Raw genomic sequence first — 26,366 nt, 5'->3', positions numbered from 1 at the left:
ACACTAGTAAATGAAGTAATAAAGCTATAAGAATGGACCCGCTCTACCTATTCACCTTATTACTGTCTCTCAAATGACTCTGTGAGTCTATCACTCTTGATGAGTGCTGTGTTAGGTGAGTCCAGCAGGACCCATACATCTCCTTTGATTTTATGGAACAGTTGCTAAAGCTAAGCTAAAAGCAGCATACTAGAGACAGGCTAATGCATGCACTGCTGCCGACCACTTATCATGCAAAATCATGTATTTATCTAAAAACGAGGACATTTTTTTGGCCATTGTGTAGCACAAGAACATTGTACATCAGCAAACAATGACCTTCCAAAATAAGCCGGGGTAAAGGTTGCTGTTATGCATGTTATGAGGTTTTTCTACCATTGCAGTTTTGGACTGGTATCAGGACACACAGGCTGGTTTCTGTATTCAGGTAAACAGGTACCAAACACACACAGTAAGAATACAGAGAAACACAGAATATATATAACTAAGTGTCCCTTCATGTACAGTTAGAGAACATACTTTTAGCTGTAAAAAGTTTTATGACTCGTCTGGATCCGTGGTTGTATAACAGGCTTCCACTGTGGCACGGATATGGAGCAGCAAGCAAGATGGATGAGTGCTGCATAGGCTAACAAGACCTTAAGGGAAGCAGGCAGACTCAGTGCACCTATTAACACAGTATCACAACATCCATCTATCACCCTGTCTGTCACTGATGCTGTCTGGCTGGCTGTCACTCTCAAACAGCACACATCCTGGCATGGGTGTAGGTGTGTGACAATGACACGACTAAATAAATGATCTAATGTGTAACATCACAATCATTATTATATTTCTATAATAAAGTTAAACCCAAATTCATTAAACAGTAGCACAGTCCTGTGTTAAAATACAAAAATATTGGAGTGATGTCGTGTTTGAAATACAGAAGATTCTGAAGAAAAAGTTTTAACTTAACCCGGTTTCCCTCCTTCTGGGTCTTCCCAGTGATCATGTGACTGATATATATCAGAAAAAATTGTATAATGTTTTGACATTTTGTGCCAGGAAAAATATTCTTCAGCACTGGATCTCAGATAAGCCCCAATAACTGAATACATACCTCTGAACTTTCTTACCTGCCTTCTTCACTCCAAAACAAATGCCTTTGAAAGAATATGGAAACCATTTCTTGACTATACTCATGTAAATATTTCTGCTATACTAACAAGAGCATTTGTATTAAAAAAACCTGTATTTTTTATGTGTTTTCTGTATTTATTTAGCTCCCATTGTATTTCGCTCTGTACTGCATATTGTACCTGTCACATTTACCTGGAACTGGTTATTTTGTTTGGGTCTTTGATTTTTGTATTGGTATTCCCAGCTTGTTGTTGTTGTTTTGTATGGTCCTGTCTTCTGTATGTTTGCTTGTAAGAAAAGTGAATAAATACAGTAGCACAGCTGGCTGTTATAAAGGGATAGAGCAAATGTCACTGGGGATCATTCATTCATTCATTCATTCATTCATTCACCGCTTATCTGAACTTGGGTCGTGGGGGGCTGGAGCAAATCTCAGCTGACATTGGGCCGGTGGCGGGGTACACCCTGGACAGGTTGCCAGACTATTACAGGGCTGACACAGACAACTAGTCACTCCTACGGCAATTTAGAGTCACCAATTAAACCTAAGCTTCATGTCTTCTGACTGTGGTAGGAAGCCCGGTGACCCGGTGAGAACCCACGCTGACACAGGGAGAACATACAAACTCCACACAGAAGAGCCGCAAGCCGGATTCTAACCTGTGACCCTTGCTGTGAAGCAAGAGGGTCACATAATATTCATTATGTATCTTAGGGCTGGGCGATATATCGATATATTTTTAAATGTGATATGGAATTAGACCATATATCGATATAGTTCAAATTTGCCCTGTGGTTCTTGCTCCAGGCAAGCTGCAGCTTTAATTTAAGATATATTTTTAGTTAAATGTGCACTTTATGGGGCTTTGATTTTTTTTTTTTTTAAGATACTCCTGTTGTTATACAGTATTTATGTTCACTTAAATAAACGGTTTAAAAAAACTACTTGTTACATGTCATATTTGGCGTTGACTTTGACTGAACATTTGCTCTTATATCGATATTCAGCCTAAATATTCAGCCTAAATATATCGGGATATGACTTTTGGTCCATATCGCCCAGCCCTACTGTATCTATACACAAACTTAAACTAGTATATTATTAGTTTGATCCACGGAGCTAGCTGGCAGTAGCCTGCTTTGTTGATAAGGCTGGGGAAAAGTTGTTCATGAGCATATGTGCTTGGTGTCTATAATAAGTAAGCTTGTTGTAATGTGCTGCTGGCCAGAATGAAGAGGATGTGGCCATTTTGTGCCTGCTTTTAGAGGTAATGGTTGGATAAATCTAAATTTAGGTGTAAGTTAAAGTTTTGGTCTTTTGTTTCGTCCACTAATTGATCACTAATAGTACAAATCCTGAATTGTGCTGTGTCAGACTCTTTTAGATCTAGACATCTTAATGCATTTCGTCTGAAATAAATATCTCCACTCAGGAAATAAGAAAATGAATTAGAACCGGCTCTGATAGCAAACTCCTAAACAAAGCTGCAGTGGTTGTCAGGGGAAACATGATAAACTCCAATTATAAACTTGAGGAAAAACAGACAAATCCATTTCAGAACAGAACTTTTCAAATATGGTATGTGTGAAGGTTTGTGTTTCCATGAGGGAGAGCACAGTGAGTGGAGAGGATATCCATATTCATATTACAGTTGAGGTTTCCACAAACACACTTTCCACTGAGGCTACATTTACATGATGACGGCCTGAACAGAAAACGCAAAAGTGGCGTCACGTCTTCACTTTTTATTCCGCGTTTAGACGAGCGTTTTCAGGAGGAAATCTGCTGCATACGGTGACGCAAAAGTGTGTTTAATTGGATTGGTTATGCATGCCAGGCGGCATCACTTAAAGCGATAAGAGCATCTTTGGGCATGTGGAAGTTTTCACGCCACGTATTTTCATCAGCTACTCCTTCCACAAAGTTCTCCACCATCCACTACATCTCCCAGGTCTCGTCCAAAGCCGCCTGGCTCGCCTCCGACCAGTTGGTGCATCCAAAATTTGACAGAAATAATTCCAGATCCTTCTCTGTTCACTAATACTATCTGTACATATCCTGTACATTTGGTGGAAAGACTCCTGTAAGTTTATTAGAGCTGCCAGAGCAGCTTGAAGGTCCGACGCATGGAAATAATCCCACATGTTTGTTTATTTCCCTGTACTGGAGCATGTATGTGACGTAAAGGCGTATGTGACCTGAGCAGATCTGAGCAGAGTTTTGTGTCTTGGCAGTAGACGGATTACAGTTTTCCACTCTGGAGGGTGGTTTCAAATTTTTGTGTTTTTAAGCCCCAAAAACGCCGCCACTGTCTAAATGAAAGGCACTTTTTGATAAAATATTTTGTCGTTTTTACCTGCAAGTGTCCTCGTGTAAACGGGACCTGAGACTACACTTTTACAACAGCCCAATTCTCTCTCTTTCTCTGTCTCTCTCACACAAACACACACACACACACACACACACACACATTTACATACTGTGCACATGCATATTCAGATTAGCCTTGTGTGGCAAGAAACAGAATAATAAAAGTGCAAGATGGGCTGCTTTGAACCTTGGTTCTGATACTTCTCTGTCAGATGACTGCTTATAGAGCAGCACCCTGCAGCCTGGAAACGTCTTGACAAAACTTGACATTAGAAAAATGAAGGAAAGAAAACGAGGAAAAGATAAAAGACAGGAAGACATACTGCACTGTACTTACGGTGAAAAACAAATAGAGATGTTTTGATTTGATTTCACTTCATTATCTGAATATATTTATGAAATGTTTATTTTGTGTTCCAAGATGTATTCTGCGTCATATCCATAACAAAACACAACCTTTAAGCAAACAACAAAACAAACACTATATTGTATAAGCCATTATGAGTAAGTGGCTGCAGTGCAATTAATTGAATCACCTTCACATTCAGAGCTTAGTCTAGGTACACTGAGGCGTCCTGTGCTGGTATTACATCAGGCGTTACGTCTGTGGTCTGTGAGTCAGTCATGGATATAATAAGAAGTAGATACTGTGTTCAAAGATGGAGCCCCATTCTTCCCCATGAGAGCTGATAAGAGACTTGTGCTGGCCAAGCAGGCTCACTTCTCATAAATGCTTTGCAGCTGACGTCACAAACACGTCAATTCTGGGTACCGCCTTTCAAACGTGAACATAAAACACTAAATCTGAGGGAAATTATCTTGCTGCGTGGACGGATAATTTCACTTGACAATAAGCATGTTGAACACTTAAAAAAAGAAATTAACTCTTAAAAAGTGTTTTCTGTATCATGTGTCTATGCACAAAGTAGGCTAAAGGGAAGAGCTATTCCAGTCTCCCATGAGTGGTGTGAAAGTGTCCTTATGTGTTTTTCACTTCTAGCTGTGTGTGTGTGTGTGTGTGTGAGAGAGAGAGAGAGAGAGCGAAAGAGAGAGAGAGAGAGAGAGTGAAAGAGAGAGAGAGAGAGAGATTTTGTTTTGTTTTTATTTTTATTTTGTTTTGTTTTTATTTTTATTTTTTCTTGAATGAATGATAGATTGATTGTAATTCAATGATTGTAAATATTGCTTTCTTTTATTGTTATTAGTTTTTCTTTTCTTTTAAAATGAATGATTGAATTATAATAATTTTATTGTAAATATTGCTTTCCTTACTGTTATCTTTTTTTTTCTGACGCTTGCTTTGGCAGAGAGAGAGAGAGTGTGTGTGTGTGTGTGTGTGTGTGTGTGTGTGTGTGTGTGTGAGAGAGAGAGAGAGAGAGAGAGAGTATTTTGGTTTTAGTTTTGTTTACTTCACATTAAAATTCACTTTCTCCTTCATTGTTATTTTTTTGTTTTATTTTGCAGAGAAAGCAGAAAAGAAGCATCAAGTTGTGCAGGTGAGATTAAAGGTAGAAATGATTGAAGGTTTGTTTCCACTGCTGATTCTATGAAACAATCATTGACAGTTTTTTGGACGACGTCCTGCTGTAAAACCTTCAGCAGCGTGTTCCTGCCATCACACACCTTGTGTTTGATGATGATAGAACAAGTCAAACCTGAGATAAGCTCACATATATTAAGAATAAAATATACAACTAGATCTTCTCCTCATTCGACCTCTTCCATGTTAGATTTGAAGCCAACATTTACAATTCTTCAGAGAGTAAAATAACATAATTTTATTAACAGATTTGATGCTTTTGTGTCCATACCGGGGGCACACAAGGACACAAAGATGCTGCAGGAGGATTTCTACCTAATATTTACTGACAGTTAATGTTTGACTATCTGACCTTTGACCCCTCACAACAGTTTTTATTGTCCAAACTGAGTATTTATGAATGATTAAGAAATGATAATATAAAATGTCAAAGACTGTCCCAATGTTGTGACAGAGTTTTTCTAGAGAATGAGGTCAGAAGTGAGACAGAGTGAAGAGGAGCTGATAACTCTCAGTCACACTAAAAGGCCTCAGCATGACGAGAAGTGTGTGTCTTTGTATGTATTAATAAACATGCTGTATGCACAGCTTGGACTGCATGAGAGGCTTTCATGGTCAAAGTGTTCCAGCAGCCTGCAGCAGCTTGTATCTTCTCACCTGCACACAGGTCATATCAGGTCATCTGAGGCCTCCAATCAAACTTGTTGGATCCTGTTTGGGATCATGTGTTTTAGTTTGGAGAGGATATAAGATGGGCCGACTGATGCTCTGCACGTTTGTGAAGACAAAGTGTGAACTGAACGATGAGGGCTGTTGGTTTGCTGCTGCTGCTGCTGCTGGCTCTGTGTGGGTCAGGAGCTCCCACAGATGCAGCTGAGGAACGGACCGAGAAGACCACAAAGCAAACCACACCTGACATGTGGGCAGAGATCAGGGCTCTAAAAAACATGGTGGTGGAGCTGCAGAGAGAGAATTCAGGTACAGACTGATTACTGTTAAATAATGTTTTCTTTAAGTAGTCAGGAATATTTACAGCAGTTCTCGGTGTATTTCTGAGGCAAAATGAGGGTCAAACTGCTGTAAATAATTTGTTGTGCATGTTAACAGCATGCTCTGCTCTGTAATTCACTGTCATTGCATCAACTCCAGACTTGCAGACCACACTGAGCAGCAGTGAGAGTGAACTTGTTATCAGCAAGTCCAGGACCGAGCAGCTGGAGAGAGAAAACGTGTGTCAGTGTGCTGATGAACTTAAAATAAATGTGAAAATAAAATCAAACTTCTTCTGTTTTTCAGTCCAAGCTGCAGACCTGATGTCTATGCAAACTCGACTGACTGCCGCCGATGGTTTGTTTGATTTTTTGTTGGTCTCTTCAAAGTACTAGTGCATGTACAGCACATACGCATTGAACATTCATATTTGCTGGGAACTATTTGAATATTATTGGAAAATCGAACCTTGTAACACACTTTAAAACTCAGAAAGGCTGAATAATGGGGCGGAGCTCCCCTAAAAGGCGTCCAATCAGAAACAGTGCAATGCTGCAACACGTCCTAAGTAAAAATCTTCAAAATCGAGGATGCACACCTTCATGCCATGCGCAAGCCACATACGAAATCTGAGGTCAGTCTGACTCAGTGACTTATGCCCTAGATACACACACACGCACACACACACACACACTTTTTGCTTTACAGATAGATTAATTCTGTATCATTAGTATACCTAAACATTGTTAGATCTCCATCACTTTTTCTCTATTTCTGATTGATGCATTGCTCCTAAGCAGTTTTCAGAATTATTCAACTAATATTAATTCCACCCAATCCCACTTTTCTAACTATTCCTACTTGAACTTCTTCTGACACATTCCCACCAGCATGACAGCGTAGCTATTCAGCTGTTCAGCATCTAGCATTCCCACCACAGTTTCTTCAGAATATATGCTGATATGAATATATTTACATTTATGAACTATTGCCAAATCTACTGTGCATCACAAGGGGCACTATTTGTAGGGATTTTAAGATGTCAAATAAATGTATGGATGCCTCTAAACGGGGCACCATTTATGTTGAAAAGGGTGTTACCATAAATGCTATCCCTCTAATGGGGAAATCAAATATTCATCAATCAAGAGTCATAAAACAGTATGGGGGATGGCCTTTCCTGTCATGTTATTCAGCATCTAGCATTCTCTAGTATGGTTTAATCTCTCCTTTGGGTCATTAACAGAGGTTTCAGGTACATTTATGAGTGTTAATTTAACAGATAAAATGAGTAAACTGCCGTAAATATTATGTTGTGCCCGTTAACAGCATGCTCTGCTCTGTAATTTACTGTCATTGCATCGACTCCAGACTTGCAGACCAGACTGAGCAGCAGTGAGTCCAGGATCGAGCAGCTGCAGAGGCAAAATGCAGGTGATGATTGTACACAGACACACACACTACATACATAGTCCAGTTGAAGTTTAATGACTTACATTGACTTTGTTCTGTTAACAGAGAGAAAGGTGGCTTTTTACACATCTCTGACTAATAGAGGACATGTTGGATTTAGTGAAACAGACATGCTACTGAAATTCAATCAAGTCTACACCAACATCGGTGATGCTTACAATCCATCTACAGGTAATTTACTTCAGCTCACATGAACATGTTTACTCATGCAAATCTACAATTGACTATTTGCAAAAGCTCAGCCCCCTTAGTTACTGCTGCTATGCCCGTCAAGCTTCCAGGACCGTTAGTTGCCGTGGAGTGGACCGCTGCTGTTTTAGCAGGTGTTTTTGGATTAACACCTCCAAGAGGTCGGCTGCCCATTCACAAAATGCTGCAAAGATTAAAATATTACAGTACAGGACTTTACATTAACTTGTTTTGGTTATAGCACTGGTGCTACAGAGGTTGATAGTTTCTCTATCACTGGTATGTAACTATAGTTACGAACACCTCATCTGTAGGCTACACTATGTAAAATAAGATGTAAATGATCCATAGCACAGACGATGTAGCATGTGGTATACCATGCATCTGTTTTTTCAGCTATACATCTATATTTTAGTGTAACAGTAATTTTCCACTGTTTTTCATTTTCTTCTCTGTAGGTTTCTTCACAGCACCAGTCAGAGGGGTCTACTACTTCCAGTTCACTCTGTGTGGTGTCATGGCAGAAACCATGGGTGTCATGGTGTACAAGAACAACAAGAAGATCATGCGGAATGAGGAGTATAAGAGATGGTCAGGTCATCAATATTTGACTAACTCTGTTGTCTTGGAGCTGATGGCAGGAGATGAAATCTCCCTCGTTCTCCCATCAGACTTTCTTCTCTATGACGATGGAGACAACAACACCACCTTTAGTGGCTCCCTCCTCTTCACACTGTGAGGATTCCTTCAGGCTGCTGCATGACTCCTTATTGGCTACACTGTGATTTACTGCATGTACCAAATAATGAGATTCTGCATCTGACTTCTCTGTTGTGTCATCACATGAAAGCAACATTGAAATAAATCTGTGAAGCATTCAGAAAATAATGTTAATGTCTTTGTTCTCACTGGCGGTTCCTCTTCATTCACTGTCTACCTCTAACTCTTCTGTGTGTTCACAAACACCAGAGGGGAGCCCTGACACACCAGCTTTATAAATATAATATTTCATATCTGGAATATAGGCATTATTATAATTTTAGCCTCAATTTAAATCAAGTGTGCTGCAGACATGAGAGGGTGAAAGGGAAAGCTGTTATCCAATCAGATGTTTTTGCTGTCGTCTCTAGGCAGACAAACATTAGCGTTTATACTTTGGCTGAAGAGCAGATTTTTATTTTGCAAACCGGATCAACAGTTTTACAAACCGTGTACACAGAGTTAAAGCCGCCAGACTTCATTGACAAAAACATAATTTTACCTCACAGAACACAGCAGTTTGAGCCGGCTCAGGCTGCAGGTTTTCCTTTCAGAACATCTTAAATAAATAAGATATTACATATTAAATATATTTGTTAAACAGTCACCATCAATAATAAACCACTTTGCTAACTGCAGGTCCACCATTTCTTCATTAAGCACAAAAACAAATTAAAAAGTCATAGTATAGTACCGGTATGTCTATTTTGCTCAAAAATGGTAAAATTTTAAAACACCTGATGCTTCAGATGGGTCAATTATAGTCTGTTGATACATATTAGAGCATAACAAGGCCAGAAATGACAGAAAGTCATATCATGGTCCATATTAAAATATTGAACATAAATCTGTTTTGTTTTCCGTCGTCACACATTATTTGGTTTCTATCGAAGCTAAAAACTGCAATGTGACAATCTCTTAATTTCAGAAGTTTTAAATGATAAAATGAATGACAGTGACTCAAACTGAATATTATTATTACTGTCATGTATTGATGTGTTTCATGATAAACCACAGTGTGTGTGTTTACATGTAGTATATGTGCTAAAGTGTGTTATATGTGTCAACAAATGTGTTTTTAATTGCTAAAAGAGAGATTAAATTAAAAAAAATGTGTGTGTCTCTCTTCCTCCTGACTCCTCCTCTCCTCCTCCTCCTCCTCCTCCTCCCCCTCCTCCCCCAAAATACTGTCAATGATTGTTTCATGTAATCAGCAGTGGAAAAAAACCTTCACTCATTTCTACCTTTAATCTCACCTGCACCTGTGTGTGTGTGTGTGTGTGTGTGTGTGTGTGTGTGTGTGTGTGTGTGTGTGTGTTAGCCTGGGGGCCTCCATGCTGGTTGGTGACTAATTGTCCATCAAGTAGTGGCGAGGGCTCTGGTTTCTATCAGCTCTCCCTCCCTGGTAAATCAATATGTCATCAAGATTAATTATTTCTAATTATAGGAGCAACACATACATGTCGATAGACATATACCTCACATGTACACCCATATACTGTGTAAACACACACAGACAATACCAGAACAAGGCATACAATACACACAGATTTGTATCTGCAAATGCATGACCGGAGGCCTTGTAACACTTGGAAAATAACCTGAGATGGAAAAACTAAACAGATCTGAAACCCACGTGGACTCAATGGTAATGGGCCCTGAATAGATCTGGCTTCTGTGATCTTATTCAACTGTGAAGCTGAAAATCTCTCATAAAAACCAGATGGCTTTAACATCATCTTTTTTATATTGTTCAATCAGGTTTACAATGTAAGAAATAACATGATTTTGGATAATAATGATGATGTCAAATATGTCTTTTGTTTTGAATGAGTTCTGAATTGCCACAAAGATGAAAAACAAGTTTAAGTGACTGCTTTCTGTTGATGAGACAAGCAACATAGTGTGCAAATTCAAAACAGGAGATTCTAAGACAATTTGCATGCTTGGGTAACACAAAACCCAAAGACAGAGTATGAGGGTGTAACACAGACGTTAGAAGAGGAGCAAGAGTTTAGAGCTCCCAGGTAATGGACTAAAGCTGTCCACAAATTTTAGATAACCATTTGCAGAGAGTACATTTATATTGAGTCTGCACACGTTCAAGCCAAGCCTCACTTATTTAAGTACAATGGCTTCTCTGCATTCATCCAGTAATGACAATCTCATATTGCAGGAAAGGTCCTCAAAGCTTTAAAGAAGACTGTTTGTATGTGGTCTTGTACTGCCTTTATAGTGAGGACCACAATAACTTTTCAACCAACAGAATAAGGACTTTTTGGGAAGTGAGGACATTTCAACTGCTCCTTACTTCTTTAAAGGCCTATTTGAGGGTTGAGCCTTGGTTTAAAGGAGGAGTTTAAAAGATCCAGTCTTAAACATCCAAACTAATAGGAGCCATAAATTATTAACATGGTTGATATCTATGAGATATATAGATGATTACGTCAGTACTTCCCGGGCGGGACAACAGTACTCATTGAGACAGAGAAACCAGAGCAGATGGTGGTGTTACCAAGCAACGGTAAACAATCCAGCTAACGTTAGGTAGCATATTGCTGTTGGCATATATTAAAACTGACATTTAAAATTGCACGTACAGTAGGGCTGCAAAAACAACTTTTAAAAAGTTGATAAGTCATCGATTATTGAAATGATTGAGATTATTAGTCAACTAATCAGATAATTATTGCACAGTAATGGCTCATATTTAGCTATCAAGCTTTAAAAAATGTAGTTTGAGGTTCTTTTAAGCATGTGCTAACTAACAATAAAGACAATATATATGACTTAATTCCAAAAATATGTCTTTTATTAAACTTCTGCTGATTTAGCCACTACTAATACAAAAAAGAATAATAGAATATAAAGTAATAATAATAGTAAATAGGAGCAGGTTTGGAAAAGTAATGCGCTTTAGATGAGAGCAGCTTTTAAATCTCTAATGGAAAATCCCAATACAACTCCGTTGATAGATAGGTAATGTTAGCAAGCTGAGGAGTTAATTATCTGACGGTATCTGCATCATCCACAAGTCTTTTTACGTGACGTCTCCTCCTGCTGAGAAATGTTTCCCCTCCATTTCAAAGCTTTTACTCCTCCCTCACCGCTCGTCATCACTTCTCTCTGGATTGTGCGCTGGCTTTGTGAAAAGGAGTATACCCACTGTCAATCACACACATTTGACATTTTGGCTGGTCGTTACTTCTTTAAAGGCCTATGTGAGGGTTGAGCCTTGGTTTTAATATTATGATTAGGTTAGGGTTAGGGTTAGGCATTTAGTTATGATGATTAAGGTTAGGGTATGAGTCTAGGGAATGCATTATTCATACAGTCTGCATGTTTATGTGGCTATAAAGAATGCATGTGCGAAATATAAAATAAAAGAGCAAATAGCATCTTGCAGTATGAAGTGCATCAGTGTTCCTCTTCACCTGCAAGCATCATATTTGACTGAAATGCAAAGTAAACCCATTCTAGGGACCAAATAAGGGGAAATCAATGATTAAACTGGGAGTTCAACTCATTTCCACATCATTTATGCAAGTGGGGGCCACATGTGCAAAAAACACAGAATACGATGTGTAAGGCACAGTGGCGGTTCTACACAGGGGCCTAGAGGGGCCACTGCCCCTGTGAAGAAGCCCTTGGCCCCTGCTGTGGCCCCTGTGTCAAATTAATAATAAAATGATTAATTTATAACGATGGATGACGGAACAATTCTTACCTATTTTTTGTTCAAACAATATCTCATTGTACACAAAAGGAACCCATAATCTGTACATTGTATAATAGTTTAACTGTGCAATAAAAGCTTGTGTATATATATAAAAAAAGATCATTCTCACTGTACTGAACTTTCAAAATAAAAAAAGGAATTGTGCACAAAAATGAGAAATGTCATTCTCGTGCAAAAATAGTTGTTATTGTTGGTAAGTCTCATTGTTTCAATCAATGTATTTGTATCTTCCAAATATATTTAAATTAGATTTTTAAATAACCTAAAATAAAGGGTTTGAATGCTTGAATATCATCTTTGGCGTTTTTTAATGTGCCCCTCTGATTAAACACTGGCCCCTGCTTGGCCCCCACAGTAGAACTGGTCTAGAACCGCCACCATATGCAACAAGCACACAGTGAAACAGACTATGGTTCACTCAGCATGTATAGGAGCTTGACATTTAACACCAAATAAGGTCAGCTTGGCTGAACTTCACATATCACAATTCTAGTTGAGTCAGACTTGCGGGAAATTATAAAAAACACTGTTATCACATAGTGACTGCTGTGATTAGTCTAAGGTATGGCCTGGGTCCTGGGTTCATCAAAAGGTCCACACTGGAGACCAGAACATCATCGGATTTATAGACTGAAACTCCAAATTGAAAGGGAGATTTGTATCTGCTGATTCTCATCATAACAAGATTAGCAGTATATCTAAATAAGCCACTTTCGAGGGCAAGATTAAATTGACTGCTTAAATTGAATTAAATTTGGTTCCTCAGCCTTAACTGAATAGGGTCAATGCTGTGTACTCAGCATGGATATTAACTATTATTGCACTCCAATGAAGACGCACACAAACCATTACTCCACATTACCTAAAGCATATTTTATTGGAAATGCCCACATTGATTAACATGGTGCTATGGTTCTACTGTCCCCCTACTGTGTGCATGACAATGTTTGTATGTGTGCGTGTAACCTTCTACAGCACATTGGGTGACTAATGAGGCATGCACACAATGCAGCGCTATCGCACTTCGACGTGTCATGATTCATTATTTGGGTGTCATCGGGAAAAAAAGGAGGGAAATGCACATACTAACACAGATTCACACATACACAAACTGTGAGCTCAGTACACAGACCCAAGAGAGAGTAGAATTGGAGTGATGAGTATTTTGATCACGATCTTCATCAATTTGGTGTTTTGTGAACTAATTCAGTGTTGTTTAACACATACGCCCCAGTCCCAGTGAACTTGTACACTGTAAAAAATGTCTGCAGATTTTATGGTGAAAAACATGCTAAACCATGACAGTTAAAGACCGTAAAATGATAAATGGGTAAATTCAGTTTCAGTAACAATGAAACACCATATATGTATATATCAGCCAAAACAGCATTTTTTTAACAGTTAAAAAAACCCCAAAACATTACTCCACTGTAAAAAAAACACTGGCACCATGTTTGTAGCAAAAAATATACTGTTTTATATACACAAACCATCACTGTAATTTTGCATCTATTTTTTGTAAAAAAAAAAAAAAAAAACATTTTATTTCTCATTGTTAAATATACTAAACACCATGTCTCTAACAAAAATATACTGCAATATTTAATGGTAAAATTTTTAATTCATGCTGCATTTACAAAGTGTTTTCTTGTCAATTATATGGCAGAACAGCGTTTCTTTTGATTGATTTTTTACAGTAAAATATGGAATAAAATGGCAATGTTAAATGTGAAATCAACAGTGCCAATATCTTTTTACCGTAATATTAAAAAAAGTTGCACCGTATTTATTACGGTAAAGTTCTGGCAACCACAGTAGCCAGTTATTTACAGTAAAAACAACAGGTTTACAGTGTAACAGTGTAATACACGTTTTAATAATGGTGATGTACTTGGTCTGAATCCAGCTTCCATCATTATTTTTAAAGGAGTTTAGAAAAGAAAAACTAATAACAATAAAAGAAAGCAATATTTACAATCATTGAATTACAATCAATCTATCATTCATTCAATCTAACCGTCCCAGCAAAGAAAAAACAATCTCAATCTCCCTCTTCCCCTCTCTCCCCCTCTCTCTCTCTCCCTCTCTCTCTCTCCCCCTCTCTCTCCCTCTCTCTCTCTCTCTCTCAGGTTCATGTCATTATGTTGTTCATTTGTACTGAAACAAAACAAAAAGCTCTACATCTGTTTTGAAAACGGACGCTGCTCGCTTCAGTTCAAAAACCTAATGTAAGTTGTTGTTGTGTGGGCGACAGCGGACAGCATTAGTTGTGTTTGTGTGTGCGTGTGCATAGCTGGAGGTGGGATCATGCATGGCAGTCATCGGCGTAGAGTGCTAACCTCTCCAGAGAGAGGCTGCAGGTCTCTAAGTGCTTTGCTTAGCTACCGCTGCTAGGCAATCAAGAGTCCCCGTCCCCCCTCCCAGTCACAGAGGCCAGCCTGCTCCTCTGGGCTCACTGCAATATCATAGCACAATGCTGTTAGGGCACTCACATTCTCTGATAGACACCTGCTAGTCCTTAAGACCCGCAACACACTCGAGACAGTCTTTTCATAATGCCTGGGGGGTTATCAGTTCACAGCCACACAGGTCGGAAGAAATAATGCTTGTATCCGACACCGGGGTGGTGTTTTCAAAGACTTTGCCTTAAAACCAGGCTCAGACCACAATCCTCACAATCGGAGGAGAAATCTGGTCTTTTTTGTTGCTGTTTCTGATGCTGATGTTCAGCCCAGATTATCTGCCAAAGTGAGTTTAAAGATCCAGTCTTAAACATCCAAACTAACTGGAGCCATATATGTTTAACATGGTTGATATCTATGAGATATGTAGATGTTACGTCACTACTTCCCGGGCGGGACAACAGTAGTCATTGAGACAGAGAAACCAGAGCAGATGGTGGTGTTACCAAGCAACGGTAAACAATCCAGCTAACGTTAGGTAGTATATTGCTGTTGGCATATATTAAAACTGACATTTAAAATCGCACGTACGGTAGGTCTGCAACTAACAACTTTGGAAAGTCGATTAATCATCAATTATTGAAACGATTAGTCAACTAATCAGATAATTATTGCAAACTAATGGCTCTTATTTAGTTTCTAATTAGTTTGAGGTTCTTTTAAGCATGTGCTAACTAACAAAGACAATATATATGACTTAATACCAAAAATATGTCTTTTATTAAACTTCTGCTGATTTGGCCACTACTAATACAAAAGAGAAAAATAGAATATAAAGTAATAAAAATAGTAAATAGGAGCGGGTTCGGAGAATTACTGGCTGTAGATGAGAGCAGCTTTTAAATCTCTAATGGCAAATCCCAATACAACTCCATTGATAGATAGGCCATGTTAGCAAGTTGAACAGCTAATTATCTGTCTTAATATCTGTCTTTTTAGGTGACGTCTCCTCCTGCTGAGTAATGTTTTCCCCTCCATTTCAAAGATAAAACATTTGCTCCTCCCTCGCCACTTGTCATCACTTCTCTCTGGGTTGTGCGCTGGCTTTGTGAAAAGGAGTATACCCACTGTCAAGCACACACAACTTTCAGCAAAGACGGTAAAGGTGTAAGATGGCTCACCCCTCAGAAACTCAGCACCAGAAAGCAATGTCAGGTTGGCGCGCAGCATTAAAAACTGACTAACTATCGGAAATTCAATATATCTGCATCTAATTTTGTCATCAACTGCACCCTAAACTAACATTTCTGGTAAATACTTTGTAATGTTGTAGTGTGTGCATGTTTCTCCTTTTGAGCAGGATGTAAAAATTGTTTAAACTCCTGCAGTGTGAGCCTGGCTTTAGGATTTATTTTGGCAGAAACCTGCTGGTCAGATGTGTTTTTGCCTGTGCAACAGGTCGCCTGGAACCAGATGGTGTATAATTTAATTCAGGCCCATAAAATGACATTTTATGGCACAAACACCTCTTGAAAGTGATTAAAGCGGTCTGCATGTCCATCCTAAACCACTATACTACACTTATATTCATGTGCAACGACTGTGCATTTGTGATTTAATGTTTAAAAACAATGCAAGACGTATTGTGACATTCATACAGCACAGCTGTTGAAAAATGGAGCGGGAGCTTTTCATGTGTGAGGAGCAAATGCACACTAACTTGAAAGCTTCCCAAAATAGGGTTACAACTAATTTTTATAGAGTTGAGATAAAAAACATTGTTGACACAGCTGTCTCCTGACCTTGGAGCAGAGATTATTTCTCATTACAGCTACAATAAAGAGGTACACGAGGTTTGACTTGTCATCAAAGAGCATGATAGAAAATGTGGAAGAAAAAAGTATGAACATTTTTAAAGCCACACTGTAAATAATCACTGTGAAATCTGCATTAATTTACTGTATTATTCACAGTTCATCCCTGTGTTTGATTTTTACAGTATAGTGCTGAATAATTTACAATAAAAAATGGGCCATGTGACAAAATCACAGTATTTAAAACATTACTGTAGAAAAACACAGTAGACAGTGTAGTACTGTGAAAAATAAAGTACACTACTGTATTTTTCCCATTGTTATCATCATTTTGATCAGATCAGTCCTATACAAATTATGTTTAAATAATTAACTTAAAGTGAAGTTTTTCATACAAAACACAGTATGGAAATCAAGTGTAAAACAGTAAATTTATTCATATAATTTTTCTTTAGTGTATAGAGTAATTACATGCAATTGCTAGTTATTTCTATAAAAAATAATTAGGAAATTATAAATAAATAAACAGCATTGCTTATTGTGCCGTATTGCCATAAACAATACCATTAAAAATCACAATGTTTATCTGTTTTTTTATTCTTACAGTAAACAAATCAGTGCTGTAAACACAACTGAAAAATCTGTGTTTTTTATTTTTATTTTTTTACAGTAAAGAAACAAGTATTGTAAATAAAACTAACATAACTTTTTATTGTTTTATTTTACAGTATAAAAAACAGTACTGTTAAAAACAACTACAGTAAATAATTTGTTTATTATTGCCAATACGTTACTGTAAAGATCACAGTATCTTTACAGTGCATATAAATTCAATAACATCATATGATTGAACATGGAAATGTAGTATAGATTTGGCTTATTTTTATGAAATATCTTTGTGTATTCCAATCCTGATCAATTTGAACCAATCCTTTGGGAAATTCACAGGTTATCGAGGAAACTAAGAAGGATCTTTGCACAAAAGAACAACACAGAATGTTTTCTAGTGCATGTTGGATAAGAGGTTGTGCTCTGGGCATTCAGAGCTTCTATAACAGATGGCAAGTAAAACGGGGCATGAGACGTGTTCACAGTGCACCTGGCTCACTGGACTGAAAAGGCAGAACTGTTGCTGATGTGTATGGCATTATGCATTATGTCCTGGCCATGGAACTACTTTATTGTGGCATTTCAGCTTAAAGCCTCCATCTATACTGCCATACAAAACCTAAACCAACTACAGTTTTAGTCGAAATTGAGTTATAACAAAAAATAAACTCCTTGATGTCTGTTTTATCTTGTGGCAAAGTTTTCATTTTCAAGAACATTTTAAATAACATTTCTTTATACAATTAAGTATAAAATATGCAAATCTTTGAATAGAGTTGTTAAATAAAATGATAACAAATTCAATCTGAAAATATTTATAAACTGAAAACAAAATATAAAAGCTGAAAGAAGACAACAACATTATAGTTACTGCACTCTGTTTGTGCACTGCTATTAGAACCTTTTACAGCAATGCAGTAACTATGTTTTCGGGGTCAAAGGTCAAATAAATCATCATGATTTTTGAGTGAAAAATTACATCATCAATACATAAATAGTATTTGTAGTTTTTTTTCACCTATTTTCAGTCTCTTGGCCAATGAAATGCATCAGAATACATGTGGGAGTGTCGCAATGCAACATGGGACTTTTCCATATCATGGTGGAAGACGACTATAGCGGAGGAGCTCAGCAGTAAGTGACGGAAGCCATCTTGATGAAAACAGCACCGATGATTTTATTGCTGATCCGGACTTTGAACCCTCGGAACCAATCGACCGGGATTTATGGATGAGGAATATGTTTTTAGACGACATATTTTCACCGAAGAACAGACAGACTTATGGCCATCTGGAGATAATAATAATAATAATACTAATTGCTTGTGATGATGATATAAGAAATCATGACTGTTTATGTCTTGTATTACAAGACAAACAAATTGTTGAGTACCCTGAAAAGTGCAATATAGATAAAATGTATTGTTATTTATTATTATTATGATTATTATTATTATGATTATTATTCTTTTTTTATTATTATTATTAAAGAAGGCTAATGAGAACTATGTCTATTTCTTCCAATGGTCATATCATGTTTGCATCTTGCTAATGGGCATGTATTAGTATTATGAATAGGATTTTTATTCAGTCAAATGTAACATTTGCTGATTTTTAAAAAAACTTTATTGAAGGCTTTTTGAATTTCATTTCTATCTGCTACAGAGGCTCAAAAATCTTCTGTTGAATTTCCAGAAAAACTTCAGGTTTTAGGGGGTTCTTTCAAAATCGTCCAGAGGTTTTCCAGGCCTTTTTTTCCAGGCATTTTAGGCCTAAGTGGGTTAAAAAGAGCACATTTTGACAGGACTGCATTACCCTGAACATAAAATACATGGAACCTTCTGTATTCAAAGGATTTCTGTCACCTGCCTTCACTCTGCTGTTACAGAAGAGAAGTGTCAAACAGCCACCTCTTGAATGAGGATTAAGACTCGCTCCAGCAGCTCAACACTGACAACAGTGACATCTGTGAATTGATCTAGCTCATGAAGGCTGTCTTCACGGGCCCTTGATACAGACAAGACAACCTTTATTAGAACCCGATCTTGTGACATCTTTACAGGCTGATGGCGAACAATGTTCTCTCCTCCCTGGTGATGGGGCAGAGCGAGACAGAAAGACAAAAGGTCGTGAGAAAGTCTAAGGCGCTGAGCGTCGACGAGGGAGGGAAAGCTGGAGATAGTGAGGCTGAGCAACTAGAGGAGAGAAGGGTGAGACACAATCAGACAGGCTGAGGAGAGAGAGATAAGACACGAGGTGAGAGAGAGAATAAGTGTGAGAGAGAGTGGAAGAGAGAAAAAGGGGAATATTTGTAACCAGGGCCACATTAACACTTTGCTGTAACCCTGGGCAACAATATTCAAGGGCCCCATCATCATGACTCCAGAATCACCATAATCTGGCAAAATATAGAATAAATTACAGTAATATACAGTTAATATACTCAATACATCAATAACTAACTGTCACCAAGTGCATTTTCATGTACAGATGTGCAAACGCTCGTACTCATAGAACTACAAATGCACCACGATGTCCTATTGTCAATAATAATATAATAATAATAATAATAATACATTTTATTTGGAAAGCAAGGACACCATACAAAAAGATAGAAAAGGAGTTAGGGAAGGAAGTGCCTCAATTTTCACCAAAAAATAAGTAAGCAACCACTTTCAAAGCATCCAATATTTATTTAACAACATATATTCCCAGCATAAGCATATTGAATTGATAGAGGCATCACAGAGGAAGACAAGACACAAACAAAAATCAAGAATCTAGAATCAAGTAGCATTTTGGTCCTCAGCTCATTTTAAACGAAATAAATCACCCTGAAATCACCTCAAAATTCATTTTTGAGCAACGGCTCCGATGTCAACATGGTCTCACAGGAATCCGTGGAATAGCCACGGAATCACTCAAATTTCCGTGAAACTGACACGGATTTCGCTACAATGCAAGTTAATGACAGTCATATCCCGTGGCTATTCCAACATACAAATTGATTATGTACATTCACTGAGTGAATATTTAGAAAATAAAAAATATATTTCTTCCTAGAAATGTGATCAAAATCCATTTTTATGCAGAAACTAAGTCAAAATATTGATTTTTTCACAAAAAATGAGAGAACTGTCCGCCATGTTTTTTGTTCTGACCGCCGGGACCTTTAGAGTCACGTGACTTGGAACAAACCAATAGCCACAGGATATGACTGTCATTAACTTGCATTGTAGCGAAATCCGTGTCAGTTTCATGGAAATTTGAGTTATTCCGTGGCTATTCCACGGATTTTGAGTAAAGCGAATCCGTGGCTGTTTCACGGATTCCTGTGAGACCAGGTGGACAGCAACATATAAGCGAGAGATAAGCAGATATTTTGCTTGTGCCCATACTGCCCTGGGCCCTTTAGAGGGCGTGGGCCCCGAGGCAATTGCCCAGTTGCCCATATGGTTAATCCGGCCTAGTCTGCAACAGATTCCTGGTTTATCTTCTCAATTTTCACATTCACGTTTTTTCTCTTTTTCCAACAGAACAAAGACACCTGTGCTCTTGTTTCCATGTGAACATAAAACCCCATACTTGTGACATTCAGCCAGTACGGAGGTTCAAAGTCTATACCAAAACCTCTCCATGCTCAGCGTATGTTTCCTATCGCAGTTTACCTGGAGAGCATGATTGATTAAGCTGGTGAGCAATTGGAGTCAGACAATTGAGCGTGAGAGCGAGAAGGGAGATCCATCTTCGTGAAGGCTCATGCCTAAACTTGGCACTAGATAAATGGGCTCAGATGAAGCCTGTGTGTGCGTGTGTGTGTGTGTGTGTGTGTGTATGTGTGGGTCATGGCTACATATTCCCTCTATTCCTGCACACTCATTGCAAAGGTAGCTTTTCTTGATCAAAGGAGAGGCTATTCTTTCTTTTCCCTCTTCACAAGCGGAACGAGGGTTAGGAAGGGGATGAAGGAGGTAAAGGGGACAAGAGGAGGTGGCATAGTGTTTCCTCCCTGTGTGCATTATGGATGAGGTGTGTCCGCGGTGTTCGATCAGCAGCTCTCTGATGGCTCGGAGGTGGCCCGCTGGGGTTACCTAAGACTGTGTGTTTGTGTCTTTGTGTGCTTGAGTGTGTGCGACTGTAACCCTTATTTCTTGTCGGGGTAGCGTTCTCCAGTCTGTCGGGCTGATGGGTGATGAGCGGGCTACAAGACAACTCCACACTTAATTCTGAATCTTCTTTAATAACCGACATCGGCACGGCAGCATACAGCATTCCACTTCATGGGTCACAACACAAGAGAAACCCCGCGAAACTACCACATCCGCTTGACGACCCCTCACCTATACTTGTCCAACAAAACAAGGGCAGGAAGGAACTAAGGCTGCGTTCAGACTGCAGGCGAATCTGATTCAAATCAGATTCCTACTCAAATACGATTTTTAGGGCTGACTGTCCACACTGTTTTTAGCAAGTGTCCATATGGGATATGGCTCTGTTCAGACTGGGCCACATTATTGACTGATCTGACAGGTTGCTTAGTTAGTAACGGCGTCAGAGCGTCTGACGTAGTAACGGCGTCAGATGTCATATAATTGCGACGGCGACAAGAAGAAGAACAACAAACATGATGGAGGCAGGTCACCTCAGTATATTGGCCTAATCACTGTCCAGTAGAGGTACAGAACATCTCAGACGCACCAGGGGAGAAACCGGGCGGATGGGCGCCCCCGTCAGGCCGCATGAGTCGGGCGCGGCTGCCGGAGGAGACCTCGTCTCTGTGCTGCCCGCGCGCTACGCGTGCCGCGTAGAGTGACGTCACAGGCAGTCAAAACCGAGTGTTTGGAGCGGTTCAGACTGAGACGCTGTCCAAATGCGATCTGAAACTACCTCCCGAAGGTGGTTTCGATCCGGTCTGCAAAAATCTCATTTCATGTGATTCGTGACTGTTCAGAGCCATCCAGTTCAAATCTGGATGGGCTAAAAATAAAAAAGATAAACTAAAACTAGCAAACTCACTCTAAAAATCTTTAAAACTAACTGAATTTGTAAAGAAAAATTCACTACTAAATCAAAAATAAAACTAATGAAAAATCCAAAACTATTGTAACCTTGGTGTGTTGTTTGCAATTTGGGTGGCTCTCTGCCCGTCTCATCTGGCCTTGAGGCTTTGTTCAGTGGAATAGGAGAGTCAAATTGGATATTTTTAGGGTCCAACTATGATTTCCTCGATGCAAAAAACACAGACAGAATAACAGAATCAACTCTGAATTACAGAATATTGTGGAATAAGCCAAAATGTGAATGTAATTTAGAAAAGGCATGGTGTTCCCTACTGGATGCGAGATGAGAGAGATGCAATCTATGACAAGATTACCATGGTTAATAACAACCCAGACAGAGGGGCCAATGCCAATGTGTGTTCAACCTTCACTGGACCCAGTCATAAGAGTCACTATATTATTGTCAGTTGAGAAATCTAGTCTGCAATGTAGTTTACACACTGCGCTGATATACTAAAGAACTGTACCGTAACAATCCGCTTCATAATCAAAGTTTTTACGTAACGTCTACACTTCTGCCTATACTCACTATGCTCCCTCTCTCTCTGCTTCTTCTGCTTCGTCTATTAATGGATTAATACATAGGACAACAATGTCTTTCCAACCACTGATACTATATCTGAGTAAGACACTGTGTCAACACTGAGTTTAAACTTTTATCGATACTCTTTAGGAGGTGCTGCAGCCCACTCAGCACCCTATGTCCCGCATCAATGCTATGCACATACTGCAAATAGAATGCGATTATTTAACACGATTACTCATTGACTTTTGAAACAACATGCATTTATAGAACTTTTTAAAAAACACTTTCATAGAAATTGTATACTTTTCTTTTACTATCTTAACAGTGGGAAAAGAAATAGAAAAAATGTGGGAAAGATTGAGAGTCAGAGAGAGAGAGGAGATCACAACACAAGGGTTGACCAGATAAAAAAGTTATATAGCTGATCTACAACTATGTTTTTAAACTGTAATCTGCTTATGGCCAGACAAAGTGGTCTATTTAATGTGCATAACATGTTTAATGTACATTTTTCATAGAAGTAAAGGCATATTACTTGGTCTCCGCTCTCTGCTGTCACATCTCAAGCTCTCTCAGCACACCACGGTGTGTGTCGGAGATGATATTACTTAATATTGATGTAAATATATTCAAATAAATCTAGTGACATCACCACATATGTAGTTCTAGTTACCCCACTGTAATAAAATCCCAAGTACTCATTGTCTAAGATCGAGAGATTCAAAATGGAGACCACTACAACATGGGCTACCAACACAGCTCCACTGAGTGGAAGTGCTGCAGACTGTTAACAACAACCTGATTTCACAAACTTACGTGAAATGACCACGACCTCTTAACACCCAATTACGTGCTGATGGCATGTAATGTGTGAAAATGACGCGCCAACAGCAAGAAACAATAGAGCGTTCTAAAAGTAGCACACACATCATTATACATGCTTGTACAGTTTGCGGTTGTAAAAAAGGCTGCAGTTTCTATGAATGTAGAGTATAAAAGCACTGAAGGCAAAAAAAAGGTGGAAAAAACTTGCGGGTTAGGCGTTATAAAAGACAGTTGAAAAAGTAAACAAATATATCGGAAATGCCGAAATTGAAGTCAGGTTTTTCTTACGTAAAAAGACATGATTCACAAACCGTGAGCCATGGAAGCTACATAAGTTAGCAATAATGTAGGTTACCTAAACAACAAAGGTTACCTAAATAATGTAGGTTACCTAAACAACAAAGGTTACCTAAATAATGTAGGTTACCTAAACAACGTAGGTTACCTAAACAACCTAGGTTACCTAAATAATGTAGGTTACCTAAACAACCTAGGTTACCTAAACAACGTAGGTTACCTAAACAACGTAGGTTACCTAAATAACGTAGGTTACCCAAACAACGTAGGTTACCTAAACAATGTAGGTTACCTAAACAACATACGTTACCTAAATAACTTAGGTTACCCAAACAACATACGTTACCTAAATAACTTAGGTTACCCAAACAACATAGGTTACCCAAACAACATACGTTACCTAAATAACTTAGGTTACCCAAACAACCCAAGTTACCTAAACAACGTAGGTTACCTAAACAACATACGTTACCTAAATAATGTAGGTTACCTAAACAACCTAGGTTACCTAAACAACATATGTTACCTAAATAACTTAGGTTACCTAAACAACGTAGGTTACCTAAATAACGTAGGTTACCCAAACAACGTAGGTTACCTAAACAATGTAGGTTACCTAAACAACATACGTTACCTAAATAACTTAGGTTACCCAAACAACATAGGTTACCCAAACAACATACGTTACCTAAATAATGTAGGTTACCTAAACAACCTAGGTTACCTAAACAACATACGTTACCTAAATAACTTAGGTTACCCAAACAACATAGGTTACCCAAACAACATACGTTACCTAAATAACTTAGGTTACCTAAACAACGTAGGTTACCTAAATAACGTAGGTTACCCAAACAACGTAGGTTACCTAAACAATGTAGGTTACCTAAATAACGTAGGTTACCTAAACAAAACAGGTTACCTAAACAGCATAGGTTACCTAAATAACTTAGGTTACCCAAACAACGTAGGTTACCTAAACAACGTAGGTTACCTAATCAATATAGGTTACCTAAATAACTTAGGTTACCCAAACAACGTAGGTTACCTAAACAACGTAGGTTACCTAAGCAACGTAGGTTACCCAAACAATGTAGGTTACCCAAACAATGTAGGTTACCTAAAAAACGTAGGTTACCTAAACAAAACAGGTTACCTAAATAACGTAGGTTACTTAAACAACATAGGTTACCTAAACAACGTAGGTTATCTGAATGACGTAGGTTACCTAAACAATGATTCACAACAATTCACGTCATTTTGTGGGATCAGGCAGGTTAACAAAGACTGGTAAGAGATGAGGGCTACACAAAAGCAAGCCAATGTACAGTTTTTTGTGGAAAAAAATGGATGAACTGCAGCTGCAGAACACAAGTCATCAACATCATGATTTTTATGAAAACATGGAAACAGAGTGGCATTCCTAATAGTGCCATTGAGCTAACGAGAGGGGTGAAAGGGCCTAAAAGACAGGGGTTGCACCGGATTTAAAACAAAAGACAAAACAAAAAGCACAAAGCGACACAATAATGACTTTATCTCGTTTTTAGAATCATTGAAAGTCAAATGGTTATCCCAAAATTAAATGAATCGCCCCGCACTTAGTACAAAATGTAATTCTACTCCATGTGATTCTTTCTCTTTTGGGTAAAACAGGAGGGTACTGCACTGCATATGCCAACTGCAGCTTTACAGCTACCAGTCCACACTGAGACAGACCGTTGTAGGCATTAGATGTTGTCACTACCAAAGCCTTTAACTATGTGTTGTTAGCATGGTGGCGTCTCGTTAACATAGCCAGTAGGACAGAAATGACAACACCTCTGTAATTCTATATACAGGGTTGTAGCTTTTTACAAGGTACTCTTGTGTAATGGATCACTGGTGTGTGTGTGTGTGTGTGTGTGTGTGTGTGTGTGTCCACATCTCCAGTATAAACAGTGGAAAGTAAAATGTGCAGAGGGGAGGGTTGAATTGGCAAAGCACTGCTCAGAAGTATCACTAGAGAGGAGACAGCCGGCGTCATCTCTCTGTTTCTCCCTCTCTCTTTTACTTGCTTTCTCTCACCGCCAACACCGCTTTCAGATGACGTGAGAAACACACTCTCTGACAGTCACTCTTTCGTTCTCTCTCTCATTGTCCCACCTCTCCTCCTCACTTTCCAGAGCTGTGCTGTCTGCCTGCCCTCTATTTCCCCTCAGATTGTTCCAAGCCCTTTATTTCTTCCTCCCTGTCCTCTGTCCTCTCTCTTCCCTCCTCCTGCTGCTCTGGTGTCTGTCTAAAGGTGGAAAATGTCCAGCAGATGCGTTGGCAAAAGCCCAGGGAGTTGCTGACTTTATTAACATAGCAGCTCTTTATCACCATAGAAGCTGTCTATCATTGTGATGACCAATCCTGGAACCTGGTCCTGGTCCAGTTGGCATGTGTAGAGATGCTGGATTTGAAAGAATTCTTGAAGGGTTTCCCCAATTTGCTTTCCTCTACACTTTCCTACTATTAGGATGAACTCAGGTCAGGTCTATTGAAATCACTACTATTGCATAAAAATAAAAAAATGCAAATTTATAAAAGTACAAATTGCTTTTCAAGGTACTCAGCTGTAATCTCTCCACAGTTATAGCACAAGCCTCTTCAAATACAATCTGGAAATC

At 38.7% G+C, this 26,366-nt stretch overlaps 2 protein-coding genes across 2 annotated transcripts in view; one reads left to right on the top strand and one right to left on the bottom strand.

Moving 5' to 3' along the window:
- kcnh2b (potassium voltage-gated channel, subfamily H (eag-related), member 2b) overlaps positions 1-26,366 on the bottom strand; it is a 386,002-nt gene that overhangs the window by 319,672 nt on the left and 39,964 nt on the right. The window lies entirely within an intron of this gene.
- On the top strand, positions 7,428-8,561 carry LOC131961858 (complement C1q-like protein 3). Its single transcript, XM_059326768.1, has 2 exons — positions 7,428-7,667; positions 8,144-8,561. The coding sequence occupies exons 1-2, from the start codon at positions 7,511-7,513 to the stop codon at positions 8,422-8,424; spliced, it is 438 nt and encodes a 145-aa protein (XP_059182751.1). The 5' UTR covers positions 7,428-7,510; the 3' UTR covers positions 8,425-8,561.

Source organism: Centropristis striata, chromosome 23 (assembly GCF_030273125.1).
Source record: "Centropristis striata isolate RG_2023a ecotype Rhode Island chromosome 23, C.striata_1.0, whole genome shotgun sequence".
Classification (NCBI taxonomy): domain Eukaryota; kingdom Metazoa; phylum Chordata; class Actinopteri; order Perciformes; family Serranidae; genus Centropristis; species Centropristis striata.
Note: the sequence above shows the minus strand (reverse complement) of the source record. Positions and strands in the feature narration are given on the sequence as shown.